The sequence below is a fragment of the Leguminivora glycinivorella genome, chromosome 1 (assembly GCF_023078275.1).
Source record: "Leguminivora glycinivorella isolate SPB_JAAS2020 chromosome 1, LegGlyc_1.1, whole genome shotgun sequence".
Lineage (NCBI taxonomy): Eukaryota > Metazoa > Arthropoda > Insecta > Lepidoptera > Tortricidae > Leguminivora > Leguminivora glycinivorella.
Window position 1 is genome coordinate 4,847,263 of NC_062971.1, and position 19,407 is coordinate 4,866,669.

General features: G+C 41.7%; 1 protein-coding gene across 1 annotated transcript in view; it reads left to right on the plus strand.

The window, feature by feature from the left end:
• LOC125232804 (trithorax group protein osa) overlaps nucleotides 1-19,407 on the plus strand; it is a 130,248-nt gene that overhangs the window by 10,603 nt on the left and 100,238 nt on the right. The window contains 1 exon segment of the mRNA XM_048138619.1: nucleotides 10,896-11,060. Coding sequence (XP_047994576.1) covers nucleotides 10,896-11,060 — 165 coding nt within the window.

Here is a 19,407-nt window from a genome sequence, read left to right on the forward strand (position 1 = left end):
ATCTCTAGGAGAACCCAGCTGGGTTGGGCGGCATTCAACAAGTTGGCGGACATCCTCAAACCTGTTAACATTCCACAATGCCTGAAGACTCGCCTCTTTAAGCCAGCGTTCCCACTTAAGCGTCGCGTGTCTCGGGGCGCGCAACGGACGTCGCGCCGCGACGCCTGGCGGCGCGTCTTACGTCCTTCCTATACAAAATGTACTGAGGAGACGTTTTTTGAATTACACTCAGGTGGCGTGGCGCGGACGTCCCTTGCGCGCTCCGAGACACGCGACGCTCTGATGTGGCCGGTCCCTAAGACGCGCCCCCAGGCGGCGCGGTGCGCGCCACGCCGCCGCCACGCCACCTGGGGCGCGTCTTAGTGACCGACCACACCAGAGCGTCGCGTCGCGTGTCTCGGGGCGCGCAACGGGCGTCCGCGCCACGCCGCTTCAGTGTAATTCAAAAAACGTCTCCTCAGTACATTTTGTATAGGAAAGACGTAAGACGCGCCCCAGGTGGCGTGGCGGCGGCGGGGCGCGCGCCGCGCCGCTTGGCGGCGCGCCTTACGTCCTTCCTATACAAAATGTACTGAGGAGACGCTTTTTGAATTACACTCAGGTGGCGTGGCGCGGACGCCCTTTGCGCGCCCCGAGACACGCAACGGTCTGATGTGGCCGGTCCCTTACGTCCTTCCTATACAAAATGTACTGAGGAGACGTTTTTTTTGAATTACATTCAGGCGGCGTGGCGCGGACGTCCGTTCCGCACCTCAGGACATGCGTCTCTTAGATGTGGCCGGTCCCTAACCAATGGGTCCTGCCCACCATGACCTACTGTGCCGAAACATGGACGCTCACTAAAAAGGCTGTGCATAAGATCCGAGTTGCACAGAGAGCCATGGAGCGCGCCATGCTCGGTATCAAGATTCAAGATCGGTTGAGGAATGCCGAGATCCGTCGTCGCACCAAGGTGCTAGACGTGGGTTTCGTCATTACCAAACTAAAATGGAGTTGGGCGGGACATGTTGCTAGGCAGAGTGATGGCAGATGGACTAAAATGTTAACGGAATGGTAGTCGCTCACAGATGTAAGAAGCGCTTGGCATCCGTTAGCTCGTTGGGTGGACGACATCCGGAAAATTGCGGGTCACAAATGGATGAGACTAGCTCAGGACCGGGACAAGTGGCGTACTAGAAGAGAGGCCTATGCTCAGCAGTGGGCGATAAAGGGCTGATATGATGATGACGGTAAACGGTTTATTGACACTATTTTTATACCAATTGTGCTATAATCGCAGTAGTTTCGCATGTAATGGCTCTCAGTAGTTTTCAATGACCGTTTAGAAAGCTATTCAAATAATACCCATTACATATACCTAACGTTCCTGTGCGCTTGGGGAGCTAAAACAAATTAAACCGCTACGATGTTCCATTAGGTAAAATTTAGGCCAAATGCTTTGCTTGTCTATTTGGGATAAATAATTGCTACTATTTTTGTTGTACAATGAGCATCAATAGTAGCGGTAAAACAATGCTATATATTTTTTAACCCCCAACGCAAAAACGACGGGGTGTTATAAGTTTGAAGTGTCTGTCTGTTTGTTTGTTTGTCTGTCTGTCTGTGGCATCGTAGCTCCCGAACGGATGAACCGATTTAGATTTAGTTTTTTTGTCTGAAAGCTGAAAGCTGAGTTAGTCGGGAGTGTTCTTAGCCATGTTTCATGAAAATCGGTCTACTATGTCGCGGTCGGGGGTTTTTCCAAAATTTTAATTTTGTGGTTAGGTTATTATTTTATTATACTTTCGGTGCTCGCTCTATGAAAGTTATGAAACTCGACGAATGAGCCGCGCATGTTTTGCCTGAGGATTTTGAGTGTCTAATGCACTCTTTGAATATTTCTGCCGGCCATGTTTTTCAGATACCGGGACTAATGTGCAAGTTGCGGAAACTTTAAAAAAGAACCTTAAATTTCTTGAAAAATTCACGAAAGTTTCATGAAAAATAAAGGGAATTTAAAGGTATGAAATGGAAAGTTTCCATCCATACAAAGTACGGAAAGTTTCCGAAGTTTTCCTATGTGAAAAATTCAGAATTTTGGAAACTTTCCGTAGGCACATCAGTAGCAGGGACTAATAAATTTATTGTTTTATGTGGGAAAATCGACGTAGGTCATTGTATATTTTCTTACATAATGTGTAGCTACCTACATTGCTCTTTCGGAATTCCAGTGTCTCGGACGTGAACGCACATTGTCATTGAAATCGCTATGACGTTACGCTGATTATTTATGAATGGGCAAGCATTGTGGAATTAGTCATTTATCTCGGCATGTCGTTTACTCACAATCGTGTTAGATAGTTGTCGATAAGGAGACACGTGGTTGCGAGGTCAACGACCCTACATACTCGTGTTCGCCGACAGCTCGGTAATAATAATAAAATGTTTCCGTGCGACTGGTTCAAGGGCGACCCGCTGATATCGGCGCCCGCTATATTTAGATTTAGCTGTGTATTGTGGATATGTATTGCTCTGCACTTGTCTTACGTTGAAATATTCTCGTTATTTTTCTCTACCTGTTTTCGCTCATGTATGTCTTACGGAGCGTTTCGATCCAAACGTTAACAACGACTGCTTATGTGGCAGTGGCACATCTCTTGACAGGTGTAAATAATGTATTCACACCTGTTTCTCGCTTCACATGCCGTGCCAGCACCGACAGGTATATCAAATGTAATACGCGCCTGTATATTAGGAGGGGCGGCTTATCCAGTTAGAATTAGCTCGTCGGAGAAGTGATCGATTTCCTATTCTCCCGTATTTAGGGCAATACGTGGTGCGTAGTGCAGCCGGAGTAAATTTCGCTCTCGCTTTCGTATCGCAATAGAGGCACTGTACATGAAAACGAGATGAATGGGCCGACGGAGACCGTTCGTTCCGAGTCCGTGATGTGGATTTCGTAAAATCAATGCGAACCGTCTCGGGCCCGCGTACCGCCGATAATCGTGTCATTGTGTTGTGCTTGGATAATAGGGACGGCCCCGATCGTCTACCACAACTACGAGGGGTCACTGCCCGTTTAACTGCTTTAATTTAATGTGTTTAAATTTCACTTGCTTTATACCGAGACTTATTGACATTCCGACATTCAATTTGGAGTAGCACCTGAGCAGGTGGACAACCCATGAAAAGATTGGTTGTCAAAATTGTTTCTATGAGATCACGAACAAGGCAACGTCTCTCTCAACGTGTCTGAATGTTGTTGTGCAGTATCTGTATTCTGTAGTCACTGCTGTGAATCTTAAAGTATCCAACAAGGTTCTTGCATCATCGTGATTCGTATCGGCGGACTGAGACGTCACTGATACGTCACACGCCTGCATTCATTCATACAATATGTTGAACGTTGTAATGGGGTCGTTAAACCGACCTGACGTCACATAATTGCCGGCTCCCTTCGCCACTCGCCAGTTGAAATCAAAACGACGGATTAATAACAAAACAACGAGGGAGGCCTTTGTAGGTCAAGCACATTATCAACTATTGTTTCAATTAACGCGATAAGAACAAAATTGTAGGTACGTCATGTCAATGTAACAGGATATTCATATAAACAAATCATTAATGAACTTAATCATTTATTTTCCCACTTGAGGTTATGCTTTGAAATAATGATTTCCTTTCCATTGACTGGGTAATGTCTGCTAGCATGAAGCCCAAGCGACAGGTTCAAAGTAGTGCGCTATTAAGTCAGCCTTCTATTATTATCTCGTCGCGACCTACAATTCAAGTCATATAGTGAAATGTTAATCATTAACTGAGCGATTATTGCCATACTGCTTTCATCAAAAGAGTAATATGGAATAGTCAGACTTCAATTTATCATGTCATTTCGAGTCCGTAATTTACAATTCTTATGACGTGCTTTAGTTTGAGTATCAGGTTTTGTGCGACATTATTAACTGGACCCTTATCTCAAGAGTGTCATTCCTTGGTATTACGGGTGTTGATCATTTCATACTGGCCTCGGTTAAATAGGAAACTGGTTTTAACTAACCTCGTTGAGATACTTGTAATGGTATGTTTGAAAGTTAAGGATATTTTGCGTAATCTGTAATGACGTAGAAATAAGTCGATCGTACGTTTATATTTTTATACTTATATACGTTTTCGCCGAGAAATCCAGACGTCCAATGTAGACGAATGGTGGCATACCGTATCCAGCGAGGGGTGAATATTTCTTTAATCCATGAGTTGTCGGTACATAACGGGGCGCGCGTCTATACATAGTGTACATCTACATTGAAAGGTCACGACCGCCACTCTTTATGTACTCCAGATAGTAGGTACCTATAGGGAGTTCTTTATTGAACCGTCTTGGGTGAAAAGGGGTCGGTTTATTAGGTCAGTAACACTTGTAATCCGTTTGTTTACACTTGTGGCGTCTGAAGGATGAGTTTGACTATTTTTTAAGCTTTAAATAAGGAAACTGTTACTTAATGTAAATTGATGATATTGTTTGAGATGTTGTCCTTACTTTGAATAATGATAATTTAGTTTACTAAACGTAGCTTTTATTCCAGTTTACAACTTTACACTTAATGCCATCCGTGTAGTTGATTCAGAAAGTGTCCTTCAGTTTCCAAGCATCTCCTTTGTCATAGCTGTTGGATCTCTAAATAAATAAATATAAATATAATAATATCAATCGATACCCAGTTAGATTAGACGTCACCTTTACCCGCTCTCAAGAAGAGCTGCCTGGCTCCTCAGACTCGACGTGATGTGCTCTAAAGTTGATTCGGGCGATTAGATAGTAAACAAAGAATGTGTCGTGTAAGATCGGAGTGCAAGCCACCTGTTGCCCAACAGCCGCAGCACCTAGTTACCGCGAGCTTGACATTCACGGGGCGCTCGTGACGGCGCAGACCGAAATAACTTGCCGTAACCGACCGCATAACACGACGTAATGCTCTTTCTATTTATAGAGTCTTATAATTAAATACACAGACATTTGTATTTACCAACCGCTAGTCCGTGACGCCATCGCGGATTGCGATACGAACGCGCGTCGCCGCTCACTGACGACCAACCGATGCTGCAGAAGTTTGTGTTTGGAAAGAAACTCCTTTTATGAATAGCTCACTCAGTCAGTCCCTTTTAATTAGCACCGTTGTAATTATTATGACAAAACACAGCGGCCAGTGTTAAAAAGTTGAAAACTAGCTATCGCTCTCGCGCCGTTACTTTCAGGCACACATCAACGGAAGTCGGAACAGATGATTCGATGAATACCGTTTACGTCCCATTGTTGTAACTCAAAACTTGTATAAAAAGTAAACCGGTCAGCAGACCTTTTATCGCTCCTCGCAGGAGCCGATGAAATTGAGTAATAATAGTAATAACAGTCAATCTCATTCATTTTCCCTTTTACTCTCAACAATATATGGGTTTGAGTTTTTTTGTAGATACGCAAAGGGATACCCCGACGGCGTTTTATGTAAAGGAAGGCAAGGTTACACTCACACATTTACATAGTGGTGTGTCGGCGTAAGGTGCGTTTGTAGTGGAGGGAATCCCCAACTTTTTACAAACACAATCAAAGTTATGTAATGTTTGCTCGTATCCGCCGGCGCACGGGCTGCTACCGTTGTTTGTACGAATGCCGATGTTACACATAACTTGCCTCTTGTATTAGTCATAGGTCATTAACATTACCGTTAAACGGTGTTTACATTTTTACATGCAGGGTAATAAATTGTTTTACCTTGACTTCGGAATTTATTTATCCGTCATATTATTTCTTCTGTGGAAACAAGTGCATTGTGTTGCCGAACTATCGACGTCATTTGTCCTATGTTTCTATTTAAACAAACGTATGTCTTTAACAGTTTATAAGGAAATTATGTTAATAATTCACACTCCTTGCCATTAAACACAGGTACAGTCGTAACAACCTGTTAATGAATTCAAAATCGGTAAGGTAAACGTCACTCGTTGTGTTGTAAAGGGCGATTGTAATTGGCATTATTGTGTAATGTTTCGGCCGTCGGTTGGCAATGACATAATAGTGATGCAAAGTGGGTGAATGCGCCGCTTCTACCGGCCTGGAATCCGGTCACATTCCTAACGGCCTGCACTTGCACTCTGCTGCTGCAATTATATCACAACTCACAACACATCTCACTCCTACATATTTATGCCATTCTAAACTGAGAAATGTTTGGCTTGAATTATAGCGTGCGATTATGTGTGTAAGCGTGTTGTAGCTTTACAGCATATGCACGTTAAGTTCTTAATTGTTCAAAATGTTGATTCGTTTATTTATTTGTTGGTGGATATTTTAACCACCAATCATGATCTGTGTATTGACTTTAAATTAAAAGTCATACTGTACTGAACAGCTTTTAACATGCTACGGTGAAAATATATATAGAAATCTGCGGCATCACATCAGCTGGAATGCCCGGAATGTATGAAACAGGAAATATTTTTTTGCTATTTCGGCATTGGTCGCATATAGTTGCAATTGTACAAGGCAAAAAAACAAGGAATACGGCTATTGCTGAACCAAAGATTTCCTTTGGTAGGATTGGTCCTTAGGGCCCAAGAATGAATTTTCGAAGTGGGGCCACCGTGATTTTTGATGTTAGTTTTTTGAGGTTTTGGCAGCTTCTGCTCTGGAGGAAAATAAGGTCTCAATCTATATAGTGGTATTCATTATGCTACTATTCCAAGTTGGTACCATATTTGTATGACTTAAGGATGTCAAATACATTATAGGACTCATATGTGCACGAGGAAGATGTTAAACTTCGTAAAATAAAAAAATAAGTAAAGATTACAGTACCTATTTATTAAAAAAAATCTAACACAAAAAAAAATCCAAAAAATTGGCACAATGGTTCCTAGGATCCTAGCCCTCGTCTTCCAATACCTCTAAATCCAATTCTATATCATCTTTGATGAATGCTTCGCGGTCTATTACAATGTATCAAAAAATAAAACAATTATTATCCAAAAAAGTTGAAACAAACCAGCAAGCAAACTAAAAGTGAGTGTTATTCAAACACTAATATACCTAGAATTATCGCAGTTGCCATTACAGGTCTTACATAGGAGTGTGCATCTTTGGTTCAGCAATAGCCGTATAATTTACCCTACAGATGCAACTAATAGGAAAGATCGTTCAATGTGACCTTATAAACTATAAAGTCGCAACATTAAATATGACTGGTGGATAATTTTTTCTCCTTTAATTATCGAATAAGAATTACTTGCATGCTAGGAAATCTCACTGCCTACCTATCAACCTAAATTTAATGCAGTAGGCTAAAGTTTCGCCAAGTTACTGTTACCCTGAAACTTGTTACTGTGTTCGATATGGCTGAATATGTGATTTACTTTTCCCCCACCAGGATATTCAAAATGCAGTGCATACCCAAAACATAGTAAGGTTTTGAAAACTACTTCGTATGGGTAGAACCCACTAGTTCTATAGGCGAGGCTTAATCATTCTCGTCTGCCAACAAACCACAAAGTGGTTTGGCAGAAGATATGTAATAGGGTTAAGCTTTACGTTCTGAATAAACGTTTTATTTATTATTTATTTTTTTTATTTTATTTGTAACACATTAAAAACATTGCAACGTTTTGAGGAAGTTAAATAGGAAGAAAAATATTGTAATGTTTAAAGTGCTTATTGTACTCGAATTCAAATTATCCCTATGCAATTTAACATATCGATTGAGTGCCAAAAATAGAGATTAAATACATCGTTCTTTCTAAATAACGCTTAAAATAGTACATTACGATACTAGTGCGAAAAAAAGGAAGTTCGAAATGAGTGGCGATAAATTAAAACACGACTGAAGGGAGTGTTTTCAATCGACACAAGTTACGAATTTCCTTTTCGCCAGTGTATCGTACGACATATTTCAGTACAGATGACTCTCCGAAGTTTCGACCTGGCATATAATGAACCACTTCTCGCACTAGTGCGCAAAAAAACACCATCTGAACTGAAAAAATGTTATCGTGACGAATAGTTTTTTTCACAACATATTTTCATATGTAATGCTAGTGCATCACATCATTCACATCACAACTCAGGCTCATTAAACTACCTGGATTTATGCAAGGATATCATTTTAGGCAAAATTGTATTCATCTAAACAGATGAGCTTTATTCCTGTAGGAAAGTTCTTATTTTTCTACGTCCGAATAGTCCAGTTTTATCCTCGAAGCATGAAACAGAATCCATTCCGTTGGATATAAAACGCTTCCGAACCACATTCACTCCTCATTTTACACTTTGGCATTGCTTGTTCAAAAGACTTACCTCTATGTTCACTCACTGAATGAACCTTTGAAGGTAAACGAAGTGTAGCAATGTAAAACAAAACTCAAAGGCAAATGAGCCTTTAAAAACCGTTTGGCTTAGATAGCAAAAAAAGGAATTAGAGCATTGGTTTTACTTGTTCCAAACTGAAATAGGACCGTTGGAAGTGGCGTTTTGTACATGTTAAAACAGATAAACAACGCAACCCAGAAACGATAATACCTACTGCTTGGTGCTATTTTTAAACTACATTTCCTTATCCTAAAAAAAAAAATCGACATTAGCTACAGAAAATAATGCTCAGGTACTAATTCGAAGGCAAATTTGAGGTATGATTCATTACTCATTTTAGAGCCACATCAGCGATTACGGAACTTGTTTCTCTGGTTAGGCTTAACTTAAGTACTTGTGGTCCGGACAAGTGATCCTTTACCCCCCTATCTTTGTGACAAATGCCTCCCTCTACTGCCCTGACATTTATGAGACACGGTTTACGTTTCGAGGCCAGGACATTTTGATCGGCAGTTAGACTTTGTATTTGCAATAGTTTTATGTTGCATCTATGGATAGTTATGCATGTTTGTGGACATATTGAGGATGCGTGGAGGGCGTAGGTGCGCAGCCCGCGCACCGTCGGCCAATTACTCCATAAATCAATACGGATGTCGCCCTATGCGGTGGTTCTTTGTTCCAGCAGACTGGAGATCCATGGCCCGTCTCAATGGCTCCAGCTCCGGAAAACTCGCAGAGGTATCGCGGGGCCGGATGATTACTTATTAACGTAGGTGGAGGCTGGCTGGCAGCACGGGCGGGCCGAGTCGAGCTCGTCGCGCGATCGATGCCGTGTCGGCCAATAGCGCGCCGCCGCCCCCCGGCTTCGCGCCCTGCGCAACCCTCGCCGCACCGTCCCGCGCGCCGCACACCCCCAACACCGCCCCCATAAATCATTGAATCCGCCATAAAACACCCCCGATGTTCGTAAAAATGAAACTAATTGCGGACACAATTCTCATATCTTCTAGTAAAATTACCTACATCCGAGAACCGGGCCGGAATGTAGTTGCGGGTTCCATCTAAAACATTTAGTGCGAACAAAGCGAACGCGGCTCTCCGTCACTCTTTTGCCTCGTAGCGGGGCTCGTACGAATAATTGAATTTCCATCATAGAACAAAATGAAAACTGAAGCGGGGCGACTTTGTTAGCACAACGAATTATTTCGGACGTCAATTTATTAGACATGTTATCTCGATGGAATTTAGAATTACAGATAAATTTATTATAGAACGGTCTACTTTTTGATGAAGCATGACGTGAAAGGGTAGGGGAATTATTGGATGCTTTTATAAGATATTTACTGCCTTGACAACGTCGTATTCTGAGTCGTCGCTGTCCCAGGTGACAGTATGTTTGTTTACGCTGTTTGCATTCTCGTACTCACGTCCGACGCCGTCGGAACCTAGATTTGAGTAATTGTGTGTACAATTTAGTTTTGTGGTTTGTGTGAATTTAACGTGTATCGGTTATACTACACTTTAAATATAAACTACTAGCTTTTTCTCGCGGCTTCGCTCGCGTTAGAAAGAGACAAAAAGTAGCATATGTCACTCTCCATCCCTTCAACTATCTCCACTTAAAAATCACGTCAATTTGTCGCTCCGCTTTGCCGTGAAAGAACGGACAAACAAAGAGACACACACACTTTCCCATTTATAATATTAGTATGGATTATAATAGGCACAAGGATAAGTCTGGAAACCTCTCTATCCTAAACCATAGCTTTTTACTACATGGACATATGTATTTGGCATTTTAGAATAAATGTATGTGTGTCGTAGAAGTCGACTGTGGGATATGGGTTCAATTGTGGTATGGTCGGTGGGCTAGCAATCTGTCACTGGAATATCACGATCTCGTTTTGTTTCAACCCCATAATTGCTAAAAGTGGGACAGAAACTTGAGCGGTTTCATATGTTCTGCCTGCCCCTTTAGATCAGACATATGTAAGAAAAATGGAAACAGCAGCAAAACTTGAAATAAGCCGATGATAAAAAAGGAACTAGTTAAACCCTATCAACTATCATTTGACGTTACAAATACAAACTTACGTATCTAAAGTGAACAGGGATTTAAAGAGCATGATTGTGTAAAGAAGGTATTGTATTAAGAGAGATAGTCTCGGAAATTAAAAAAAAAAAATCTTACGAATTAAATTTTTCATTAGTGTAAACTATATTTATTGCACGGCAAAAGCCTTATTCAACAGAGTAGGTACTAGTAACCATCAATTCAATGTTATGAAAAGTACCAGTAGAATTAATAATTTATTTATGACGTCACGTAACTAGGTCAGGAGCAGGAGCGACATAACTTTTAAAAACCCTCATTTGATTTTTTTTTAAACCATAATTATTCGGCCAATCGAGGGTCAGGGGTGATTACCTTCCTGATACGTTTCAATGATATAACGTTGCGTATTATTTTTACTGGCGTGGCGGCGGCAGGGCGCGCGCCCCGCCGCTTGGCCGGCTGCGCCTTATGATGCCGTGGTGTAATGTAATGTGTTGTTGTTTATAGCCACCGCGAGGCTTCGGCGGGCCTCCGTACGGCGCGGGCGCCCCGGGGGGGCCCCAGCAGCCCCCGGCCGGCTACGGCCCGCCAGGGTCCTATCCTCAGCGGTATCCGCCGCCTCCTGGCCCGCCGGGAGCACCCAACTCCAGGCCACCGTTCTCCTCGCACCCGGTAAGTACCGAAACACGCTAAACAAGGACATAACTGCGCATAGACCATCAAGAATAATTCATGGTCGACTAGACGGCGCTACCTTTGGTTGGATCTCTGAACGTTGATGTGTCTGAATATGGGCGAAATTGCCAACACTGTGGTTTAAAAGACCGAATATGTGCGAAATTGCCAAAACTGTGGTTTAAAAGACTCCTGTACCAATATATGGCAGGCTAAATATTTTACTTTACAGTTACTCGATCCTCTTTGCACTAAGGCCCACTTGCACCAACCACTTAACTCAGCAACTGGGCTGTCAACTGTCAAATTCCATATAAAATAGTAGGTTAACCCTCCATATTCGTTGGTGCAAGTGGCCCTAAATAATTATAGGGTTCATACGACTTATCAGTCTTATCACACCTATCAATGAAAACAGCTCTTTGAATGAACCTGGAGTTCTTTCATTTCTAAAAACCGTTCGGTTAGTGCAGTTAGTGGTTCATATTAAGATTTGGTAGGTTCAAAGAGTGGAAGTGGAGTTAGTGGAGTGCTCAAGGCTTAGCGAGTTTAGAACACAGTAGGGCTACGAAAAAATTTACTTATTAGACCATGAAGTCTTACTTAACCACGAAGCCAGAGTTTTTAACTTTCCCTCGTAAAAAATGAGCGACATCACTGACATCAGCGATATTGTTTTAGAGTAAAAAGTGATAAAGATGCCCTTAGAAACATGTATGTACGTAATAAATGAATTATGTGAATTTCTCTGAATCATTATTAACTCTTTCTAATCTATTATTCATGTCGATATAATATATCAACTATGGCATTCAATATACGGATATATAGAATTGTGTTGAATGTGCCTTTGATGTTATCAACTTGACCGATTACAATCCCAATGGCTCTATGCAGATTGTAATTTGCGTCTATGTAGCACATTATGTGTATGCAAGCCGCAGATTAATTCTGATTGATAGCTTAGATATGTGGGGATTAGGGTCAATAACCCGAGGACATATGTGCGTGTTAGCATAATAACAGGTTACCCGTAACTTGATGCCTAATCAACATCATCTTTATTAATATGACTGTTTAGCATTCTATCTTCTTAGACTGTTTCACTAAGAATTCTGATATCCATAATTATAACACTAGAAACAAAAATAAGCTTGCCATAAAGAAGTTTCGTGTCCGTAAAGTACAGAAGTCATTTGTTGGGCAATGCATTCATTTTTAAATAAGTTACCTGACACTGAGATTACCCCTCCCAGCTCTTATGAACTACTTAAAAAAATCATTGATGTTAAAGGCTTATTACAGAGTCGAGGACTATTTGACAGACAAACATGCATGGCCCGAACCAGAAACTACAAAAAACGAGGTATTATGTATAGAGGACACAGTTCAGATAAGAAAGCTCAAATATTTTATATTTTATGTTGTGTATAAATTACATATTTAATGATATTGAGATTCATATTATCTTTTTCTTCTATGACAATTTGATATGTTTTCTCTGAAGAAGAACATATTATTAAGCAATAATATAATTTATTGAAATTGATTTCTAGAGTACCTAGTCTGTTCATATTCTTTGATGAATACTTTTGCATGTTAAATTGTATTTGTTATTTAATGCATGTTAATTATCATGTAATGTTTTGAAAAGAAGTTGCCCGCCGAGTTTCTTGCCGGTCCCATAGTGGATACCCCCTCCCAACTGAGGGGGACAGGCTGAGGCGTAGGGTTAGAGCCGGCGTAGCTTTATTGAGTTATTGTCCGTATGACGCTGTCATGTGTTTGTTTAATGCTTTAGTCTCTTTCATAATACGACAGGATAGATTTACGTGTTAATATGCTTGAATTTTAAGAAGATTATTGTGATTAATTTCATTATAAGTTACTTATATTCCGCTCTATCGTCGCTGTCGAGGCATTATTACACGATTCATATTTAAGTCCCAAAGTAGAGAGCCGAGTCGAACGTTTTCTCAGAATCGTTGAGCCGGCGGCGGCGGCGCGTCGGAGCACTCGGAGCCTCATCCACTCATACGAACATAACGTTCTATCATACTTAAGCTTCTCTTAGCGCGGTTCTAAATCCAATAGGCGTAGGTTCTATGTTGGCTCGACAGCGCGAGATACGCTCGAATGACGTAAGCCGCTTCGCGCTCGCTGACGTAAGCTCGTTGTGCAACGGAGGTACGGTTTGAAGCAGGGCTCTTGGAGCGAATTCGTGTAGAAATCGGAGTTAAGAAACCGTCTCAATAGGCGGGAGGACAGCTCGGAGGCAAGGGCTAGTGCAGGCTGCCATTAGCTTTTAATAATACCATACAGTCCCTAACACTCGTAATAGGTATATTATGTGGGTATATGAAGCGCAGCTTTTATGTGATTATTTTCGTCAACAGCGTAATGTAGGTAATCAAAATGAAAGAGTATTCTTCTCAACATCAAGGTTTTCTCTCTCTCTACGGAACTGAACCTACTAGATACAACAAACTATATAAATTTGACTACTATTTACCTACCTACGATAGTAGATTTGCGTTTATCAGTTGATGTCACCATAATAATATTACATTGTCGTCCGTTACATACATACATACGCGTGCAAAATTTGAGCTTCATCTGAATACGAGAAGATGTTAAATTTGCAAGATTTAACTCGTACAAACACACATATCTCAGCGGCAAAAATACCTGAACACGCCTTATCGTCTTGAAAATAGAGGCGGTTTCAGATATTTCTGAGCACCTTGACCGCTCCGATATGTCTGATGGCGACTGTACTTGTAAATTAAAAGCTTGATAGACATAGACATAGACATTTTATTAATAATATTATAAATATTACACGTTCATCAATAAAATTATTTAACAGCAATTAAATTAAGATTATTACAATTTCAGTCAGTATAGAAATTGTTTTTGATGACTCACATATCCTTTGTGTTACAATAAAAAACCACGTAAACGTGCACTACCGTGCCATCATTTCTAACTTTGCTTTTAGGTACACTAAAACCGATATTAATAATAATAAGTAATACTCTGATTCAATACAGTTGCGAGCGAAAATGATAATGGGGAAAACGTCCGATAGCAAGCAAGCGTCTGCGATTTATTATTTGATTCAGTTTATTTCTAATTCTCCGTTAGCGGTAACTTGTTTGCCATTTTTCAGTCTGCCAATTCCGATTGACGTAGAATATAATTTTAGATTTTCCCGGTCACTTCCTTTTGAATACTTGATTGAATTTTAGATATTATGATTTTTACTTTATTGCCTCAACATGGACTAAAATGTACCTATAATGTAATTTTAAAAGTCCCATATACTATTTCATTATACATAAGCAAGGGTTCAAGTTATACTCTTTTAGTATTATAGCTAGGGGTGCCATAATTTTTCAGAACAGTTACGGGCCAATTTTATAGTTATGGCATTTAGGGATGAGAGCAAGTTGAGTGATATTTTCTTGATAACGTTCTATCCTGGATTCGCAAAATAATTGGAGTTTATGTAAATGCAAGCAATACATCCCAGTCATCCCATGTACGACACGTCGTCACTCGTCCAGAGGACAAATACATGCAAATCGCATCAGACCCGATATTGCCTTACGCGGTCATTAGTGCAATACACGCACCTAATTATCTTCCTTGTCAGCTTGACCATTATATCTTCATCTAACCTCTACTCACCTCGATAAATATTATTCATTCAATAGACTAACTTAGGGTTGCAAAAAAGCGGTTTTTTTTCTTGCTTGGTTTTTTAGACTTAATGTTAACTATTAAACGAATTTAATCAAATAACTTTAATTTCTGGTCTTATAAAAGTAAAATTTACGAAATCTGTAGTTGTAAGACGCGCCCCAAGGCGGCGCGGCGCGCGCAACGCCACCGCCACGCCGCCTGGGGCGCGTCTTACGTCCTTCCTATACAAAATGTACTGAGGAGACTTTTTTGAATTACATTCAGGCGGCGTGGCGGAGACGTCCGTTGCACGCCCCGAGACACGCGACGCTTAAGTGGGAACGCTGCCTAAGATAGTGTTCCTTCACATCAATACATCGCTGCATCCGATGGAACCACTGAGAAAAGCACTTTGCCCACTTTTCTTTAATAGGTAGTTTTTGGGTCTCGTGTCAAATTATGAGGTATCATCCAACGGGCACAAAGCCTCCTGACTACTAAATGTCCAATTGTCCATGGAGGACTGTGGCTAAGGGACAAGGGGTGTGACCCTCGGTCCGGATCGTACCTGATCCAACAGATCTCAGTGGCTATTCAACGCGGTAATGCTGCCAGGTGTGATAGGGACATTTGAACCAGGTACGATTCGAGACGGTTTTTTACTTAGCATAAATTATTATATACATATGACGAAGCCTGTTGCGGATATAATCATTGGTTTGGTTGTGACGAAGCATGGTGCTGATTTGCATTTGTGGCCACCTGACGAAGCCTGCGTTGCGGATGACTTTTCAAATGTGATTAGTGTTATTGTTTTTAATTTAAGGTTGGTAGGGGGTAATTTATGTAAGTATATTGAAGATTGATGTTATATGTATTATATTGGTTTCATTAAATCTTTGTGCATTTGACTCATACCGATTCCTAAAGTTGTCGGAATATGCTGGTAGGTCACTTTTTTGTCAGTCTCTATCATACGCCGCATAACACTGATGTTATCTTGCTCACGCTGATCATCAGTGAAATTAGTGCGACCACGTTTAATTTTATTAATCAGATTTAAACAGTGCCACGATATGGGGCTTCAATGTGAAAGGCCAAACGAAGTAACTCTTTTGTTGACTTAAATGACATCGAAAGTCATAGAAAATCATGGTACGAAAATTTTCTCTCGTGAAATACATACTTAATCCAGTAACTTCATACATCTGTAGTATGCGTCAAATCCGGTAGTTATGATTTTTTGCATTGTTTATGATGTTGACCTAATGAATAATCCAAGTTTGTGACCTCGAGCGCCGAACGCAACTTTGTAAAAAATCGAGAAAACCGCGAAAAAAACGATACTTTTTCAAATTTTGGCGATTGTAAGCCTAATGACTAAATTCTGAAAAACCTTCTTTTACACGTTTTTAAAGAAGATAGTAAAATTGTCTCTGTAGACCCAACAGTTTACGAGAAGTTGATAATTATTTTCGAACTTCGCAATTTTTTCGTTACGCTATCAAAACGCTTTATGTGTGGCGGAGGCTTTAAAACTGTTTCAAGACGAAGTTTTAAATATGCACAAGATAAGACGTATGATACAGTCGAAATAAGTACGAACAAATAAAGCAAATATTATTGTCGCAGTGAGGTGTGTAGCATATTTATAAATACCTATGTGGGTAGGTTTACTTATTTAATAAAGCAGTCTATATCCAGCCATCTTTGTGTTTACTTCATGGTGGCAGCGGTGCTCGGAAATAATTAACAAAATATATATTTTAGTGTTTTGTGCGAACTCTTAACACCAATTCCAGTGAACTTTTAGTAAATACGTGTTTTCAACAATGGAGCACGCGCGTCCTCCTGCGGAATTATCGTTAGAAGGCGGTCCGGCGAATCGTGCTGATTCATGGCGTAAATGGTTAAAACAGTTTCAAGTGTTTTTGAAGGCGTCGGGCGTGTACAAGGAATCTACGGATCTACAAGCGAGTTTATTAATAAACTTGATCGGGCCCGAGGGGTACGATGTTTTCACCACTTTGAAGTTTGACAAAAAAGAGGACCGCGATAACATAGATAAGGTGATTGAAAAGTTTGATCAGCATTTCGGCACAAAACCAAACGTTATTATGTTGCGGTTTAAGTTTTTTACACGAAGTCAGGAGGCGGGCGAAGGAATCGATGAATACGTAACCGCTTTGAAGATAATTAGTCAACAGTGCGAGTTCGATAAACTCGAAGATGGCTTGCTACGCGATCGCATCGTGTGCGGGATCAAGGATAGCGTAGTGCGGGATAGACTCTTGCGCACAGACGGCTTGACATTAGAAAAAGCTATACGTATATGTCAGGCGGGTGAAATAACAAGCGAAGAGAACCGGGAGATCGAAGGCGTAAAAAAGGAGTCCGTGGACAGTTTGTCGGTAGATGTGTTGAGGAATCGCTCGGGTTACGGACGCGGGACGGCGCGCCGGGGCTGGCGCGGAGGCCGCGGCGGCGCGCGCTCGGCGGCCGGCGGCGGCGGCGCGGCGGCTGGTGGCGCGGGAGCGGCCGCGGGCGCGAGGGAGCGATTATGTGCATCTTGTGCGGAAAGTAATTGTGACGGCGGGGCTCGTTGCGCGGCTAAAAGTGTAAAGTGTTTCTTGTGCGGGCAAAGAGGTCATTTTAAAAAAGTGTGTCCCGGTCGCAAGTCAAACAAAGTGTACCAGATACAGGAGAACGATGACGAGTTATATTATATGGACACTATACAGGATATTAATCGCATCGAGGACTCTGAGTGGTATGAATCTTTTCCGTTATTTTGTTCAGGTAAACTAGTAAGACATAAATTCAAATTGGATACTGGTGCTGATTTGAATGTTATATCCAAATCTAATTTTGTAAAATTAGGTTTTAGTCTGTCAGATATACGAACCGATTGTGTAAAAGCCCAATCGTATTGTCGTAATATTATTCCCTTCATTGGTTCGTGTATCATTAAATTTATATACAAGCAGCAAGAATATATGTTGAAAATGGTCATAGTAGGTAATGACACTGATGATTATGAAAGTATACTAGGAAAATACGCTTTAAAAGAATTGGGTCTCGTAAAGCGTATTTATTCGTTAGACATTGATGATTATTCTGACTTGTTTAGTGGTTTAGGTAAACTCCCGGGTCAGTATAAGATACCTATTGAGAACGATGCTTGTCCGTGCATTTGTCCTGTGCGCCGGATACCGCTGGGTGTCAGGGATCAGCTGTTGACCGAGCTGAATCGCATGGAGAGCCTAGGTGTCATACGTAAAGTGACGCACCCCACGTCGTGGGTAAATGCCATAGTTATGGCTGCTAAAAAAGATGGGAGTTTCCGTGTGTGCCTCGATCCGCGGCCCCTGAATCGTGTAGTACGTCGTCAGCACTACCCGTTACCCACGGTAATGGAAATTGCGACAAAGTTAAAGGGGGCGTGCTACTTCAGTAAGTTGGATGCTAGGTCCGGGTTCTGGATGATCCAGCTAGACGATGACAGTGCTGATCTGTGCACATTTGGTACCCCATATGGTAGGTACCAATTTTTACGTTTGCCGTATGGAATTAATTCGGCTTCTGAAGTGTTTCACAGTAAAATAAGGCAGCTGCTGGAGGACCTCGAAGGTGTAGATTCGTTTGTCGATGACGTCATCGTTTGGGGAGGCACGCAAGAGGAGCATGACAACCGATTGCGGAGTTTGCTCGAAAGAGCAAGGCAAGTAGGTATAAAGTTTAATAAAGAAAAATGTGAATTTTCTGTGAATGAGGTAACATATCTGGGTCATACTTTTAATTCTGAAGGGGTTAAAATTGACGAACACAAATTAAAAGCTATTAAAGAAATGCCCAGCCCCAGTGACAGGAAATCTTTGGAAAGGTTTCTAGGTATGATCAATTATGTTGCCAAATTCATTCCGTGTTATTCAGAACAAGTAGCTCCGCTTAGAAATCTCCTTAAAAAAGACAGCGAGTGGTGCTGGGGCGAGTGCGAGGAGAGCGTGGTGCGCGCGCTGAAGCAGGCGCTGTGTGAGGCGCCGGTGCTGGCGCTGTTCGCGCCCGACCAGCCCTGCGTGCTCTCCGTGGACTCCAGCAGCCAGGCTCTGGGCGCGGTGATCCTGCAGCAGGAGCGGCCGGTGGAGTTCGCTTCTGCCACGCTCACCGACACCCAGCAGCGCTATGCGCAGATTGAGAAAGAGATGCTGGCCATTGTGTTCGCTCTCGAGAGGTTTCATCAATATGTATTTGGGAAATCAGACGTGGTAGTTGAGACCGACCACAAACCGCTGGAAGCGCTGTTTAAAAAATCACTGGACGCGGTACCGGCTCGGTTGCAGCGTATGATGTTGCGGGTTCAAAGGTATGATTTCTCTGTGGTATACAAACCAGGAAAGTACATGTTCATCGCGGATACATTGTCTCGTGCGGCCCTTCCAGACTTAATGAGCGATAAGGTATCACAAGAAGTAGACGACCAAACCTGTTTCCTGTTGCGGTTGGTGCGCATAAGTGATTGCAGGATGGATACAGTAAGACAATTCACTCGCGAAGACAAGGTATGTCAAGTTTTAATAAATTATATGAAAAATGGATGGCCTGTCTCGAAACATGAGTCTGATGAATCCGTGCGAGCGTTATGGGACGCAAGGGAATG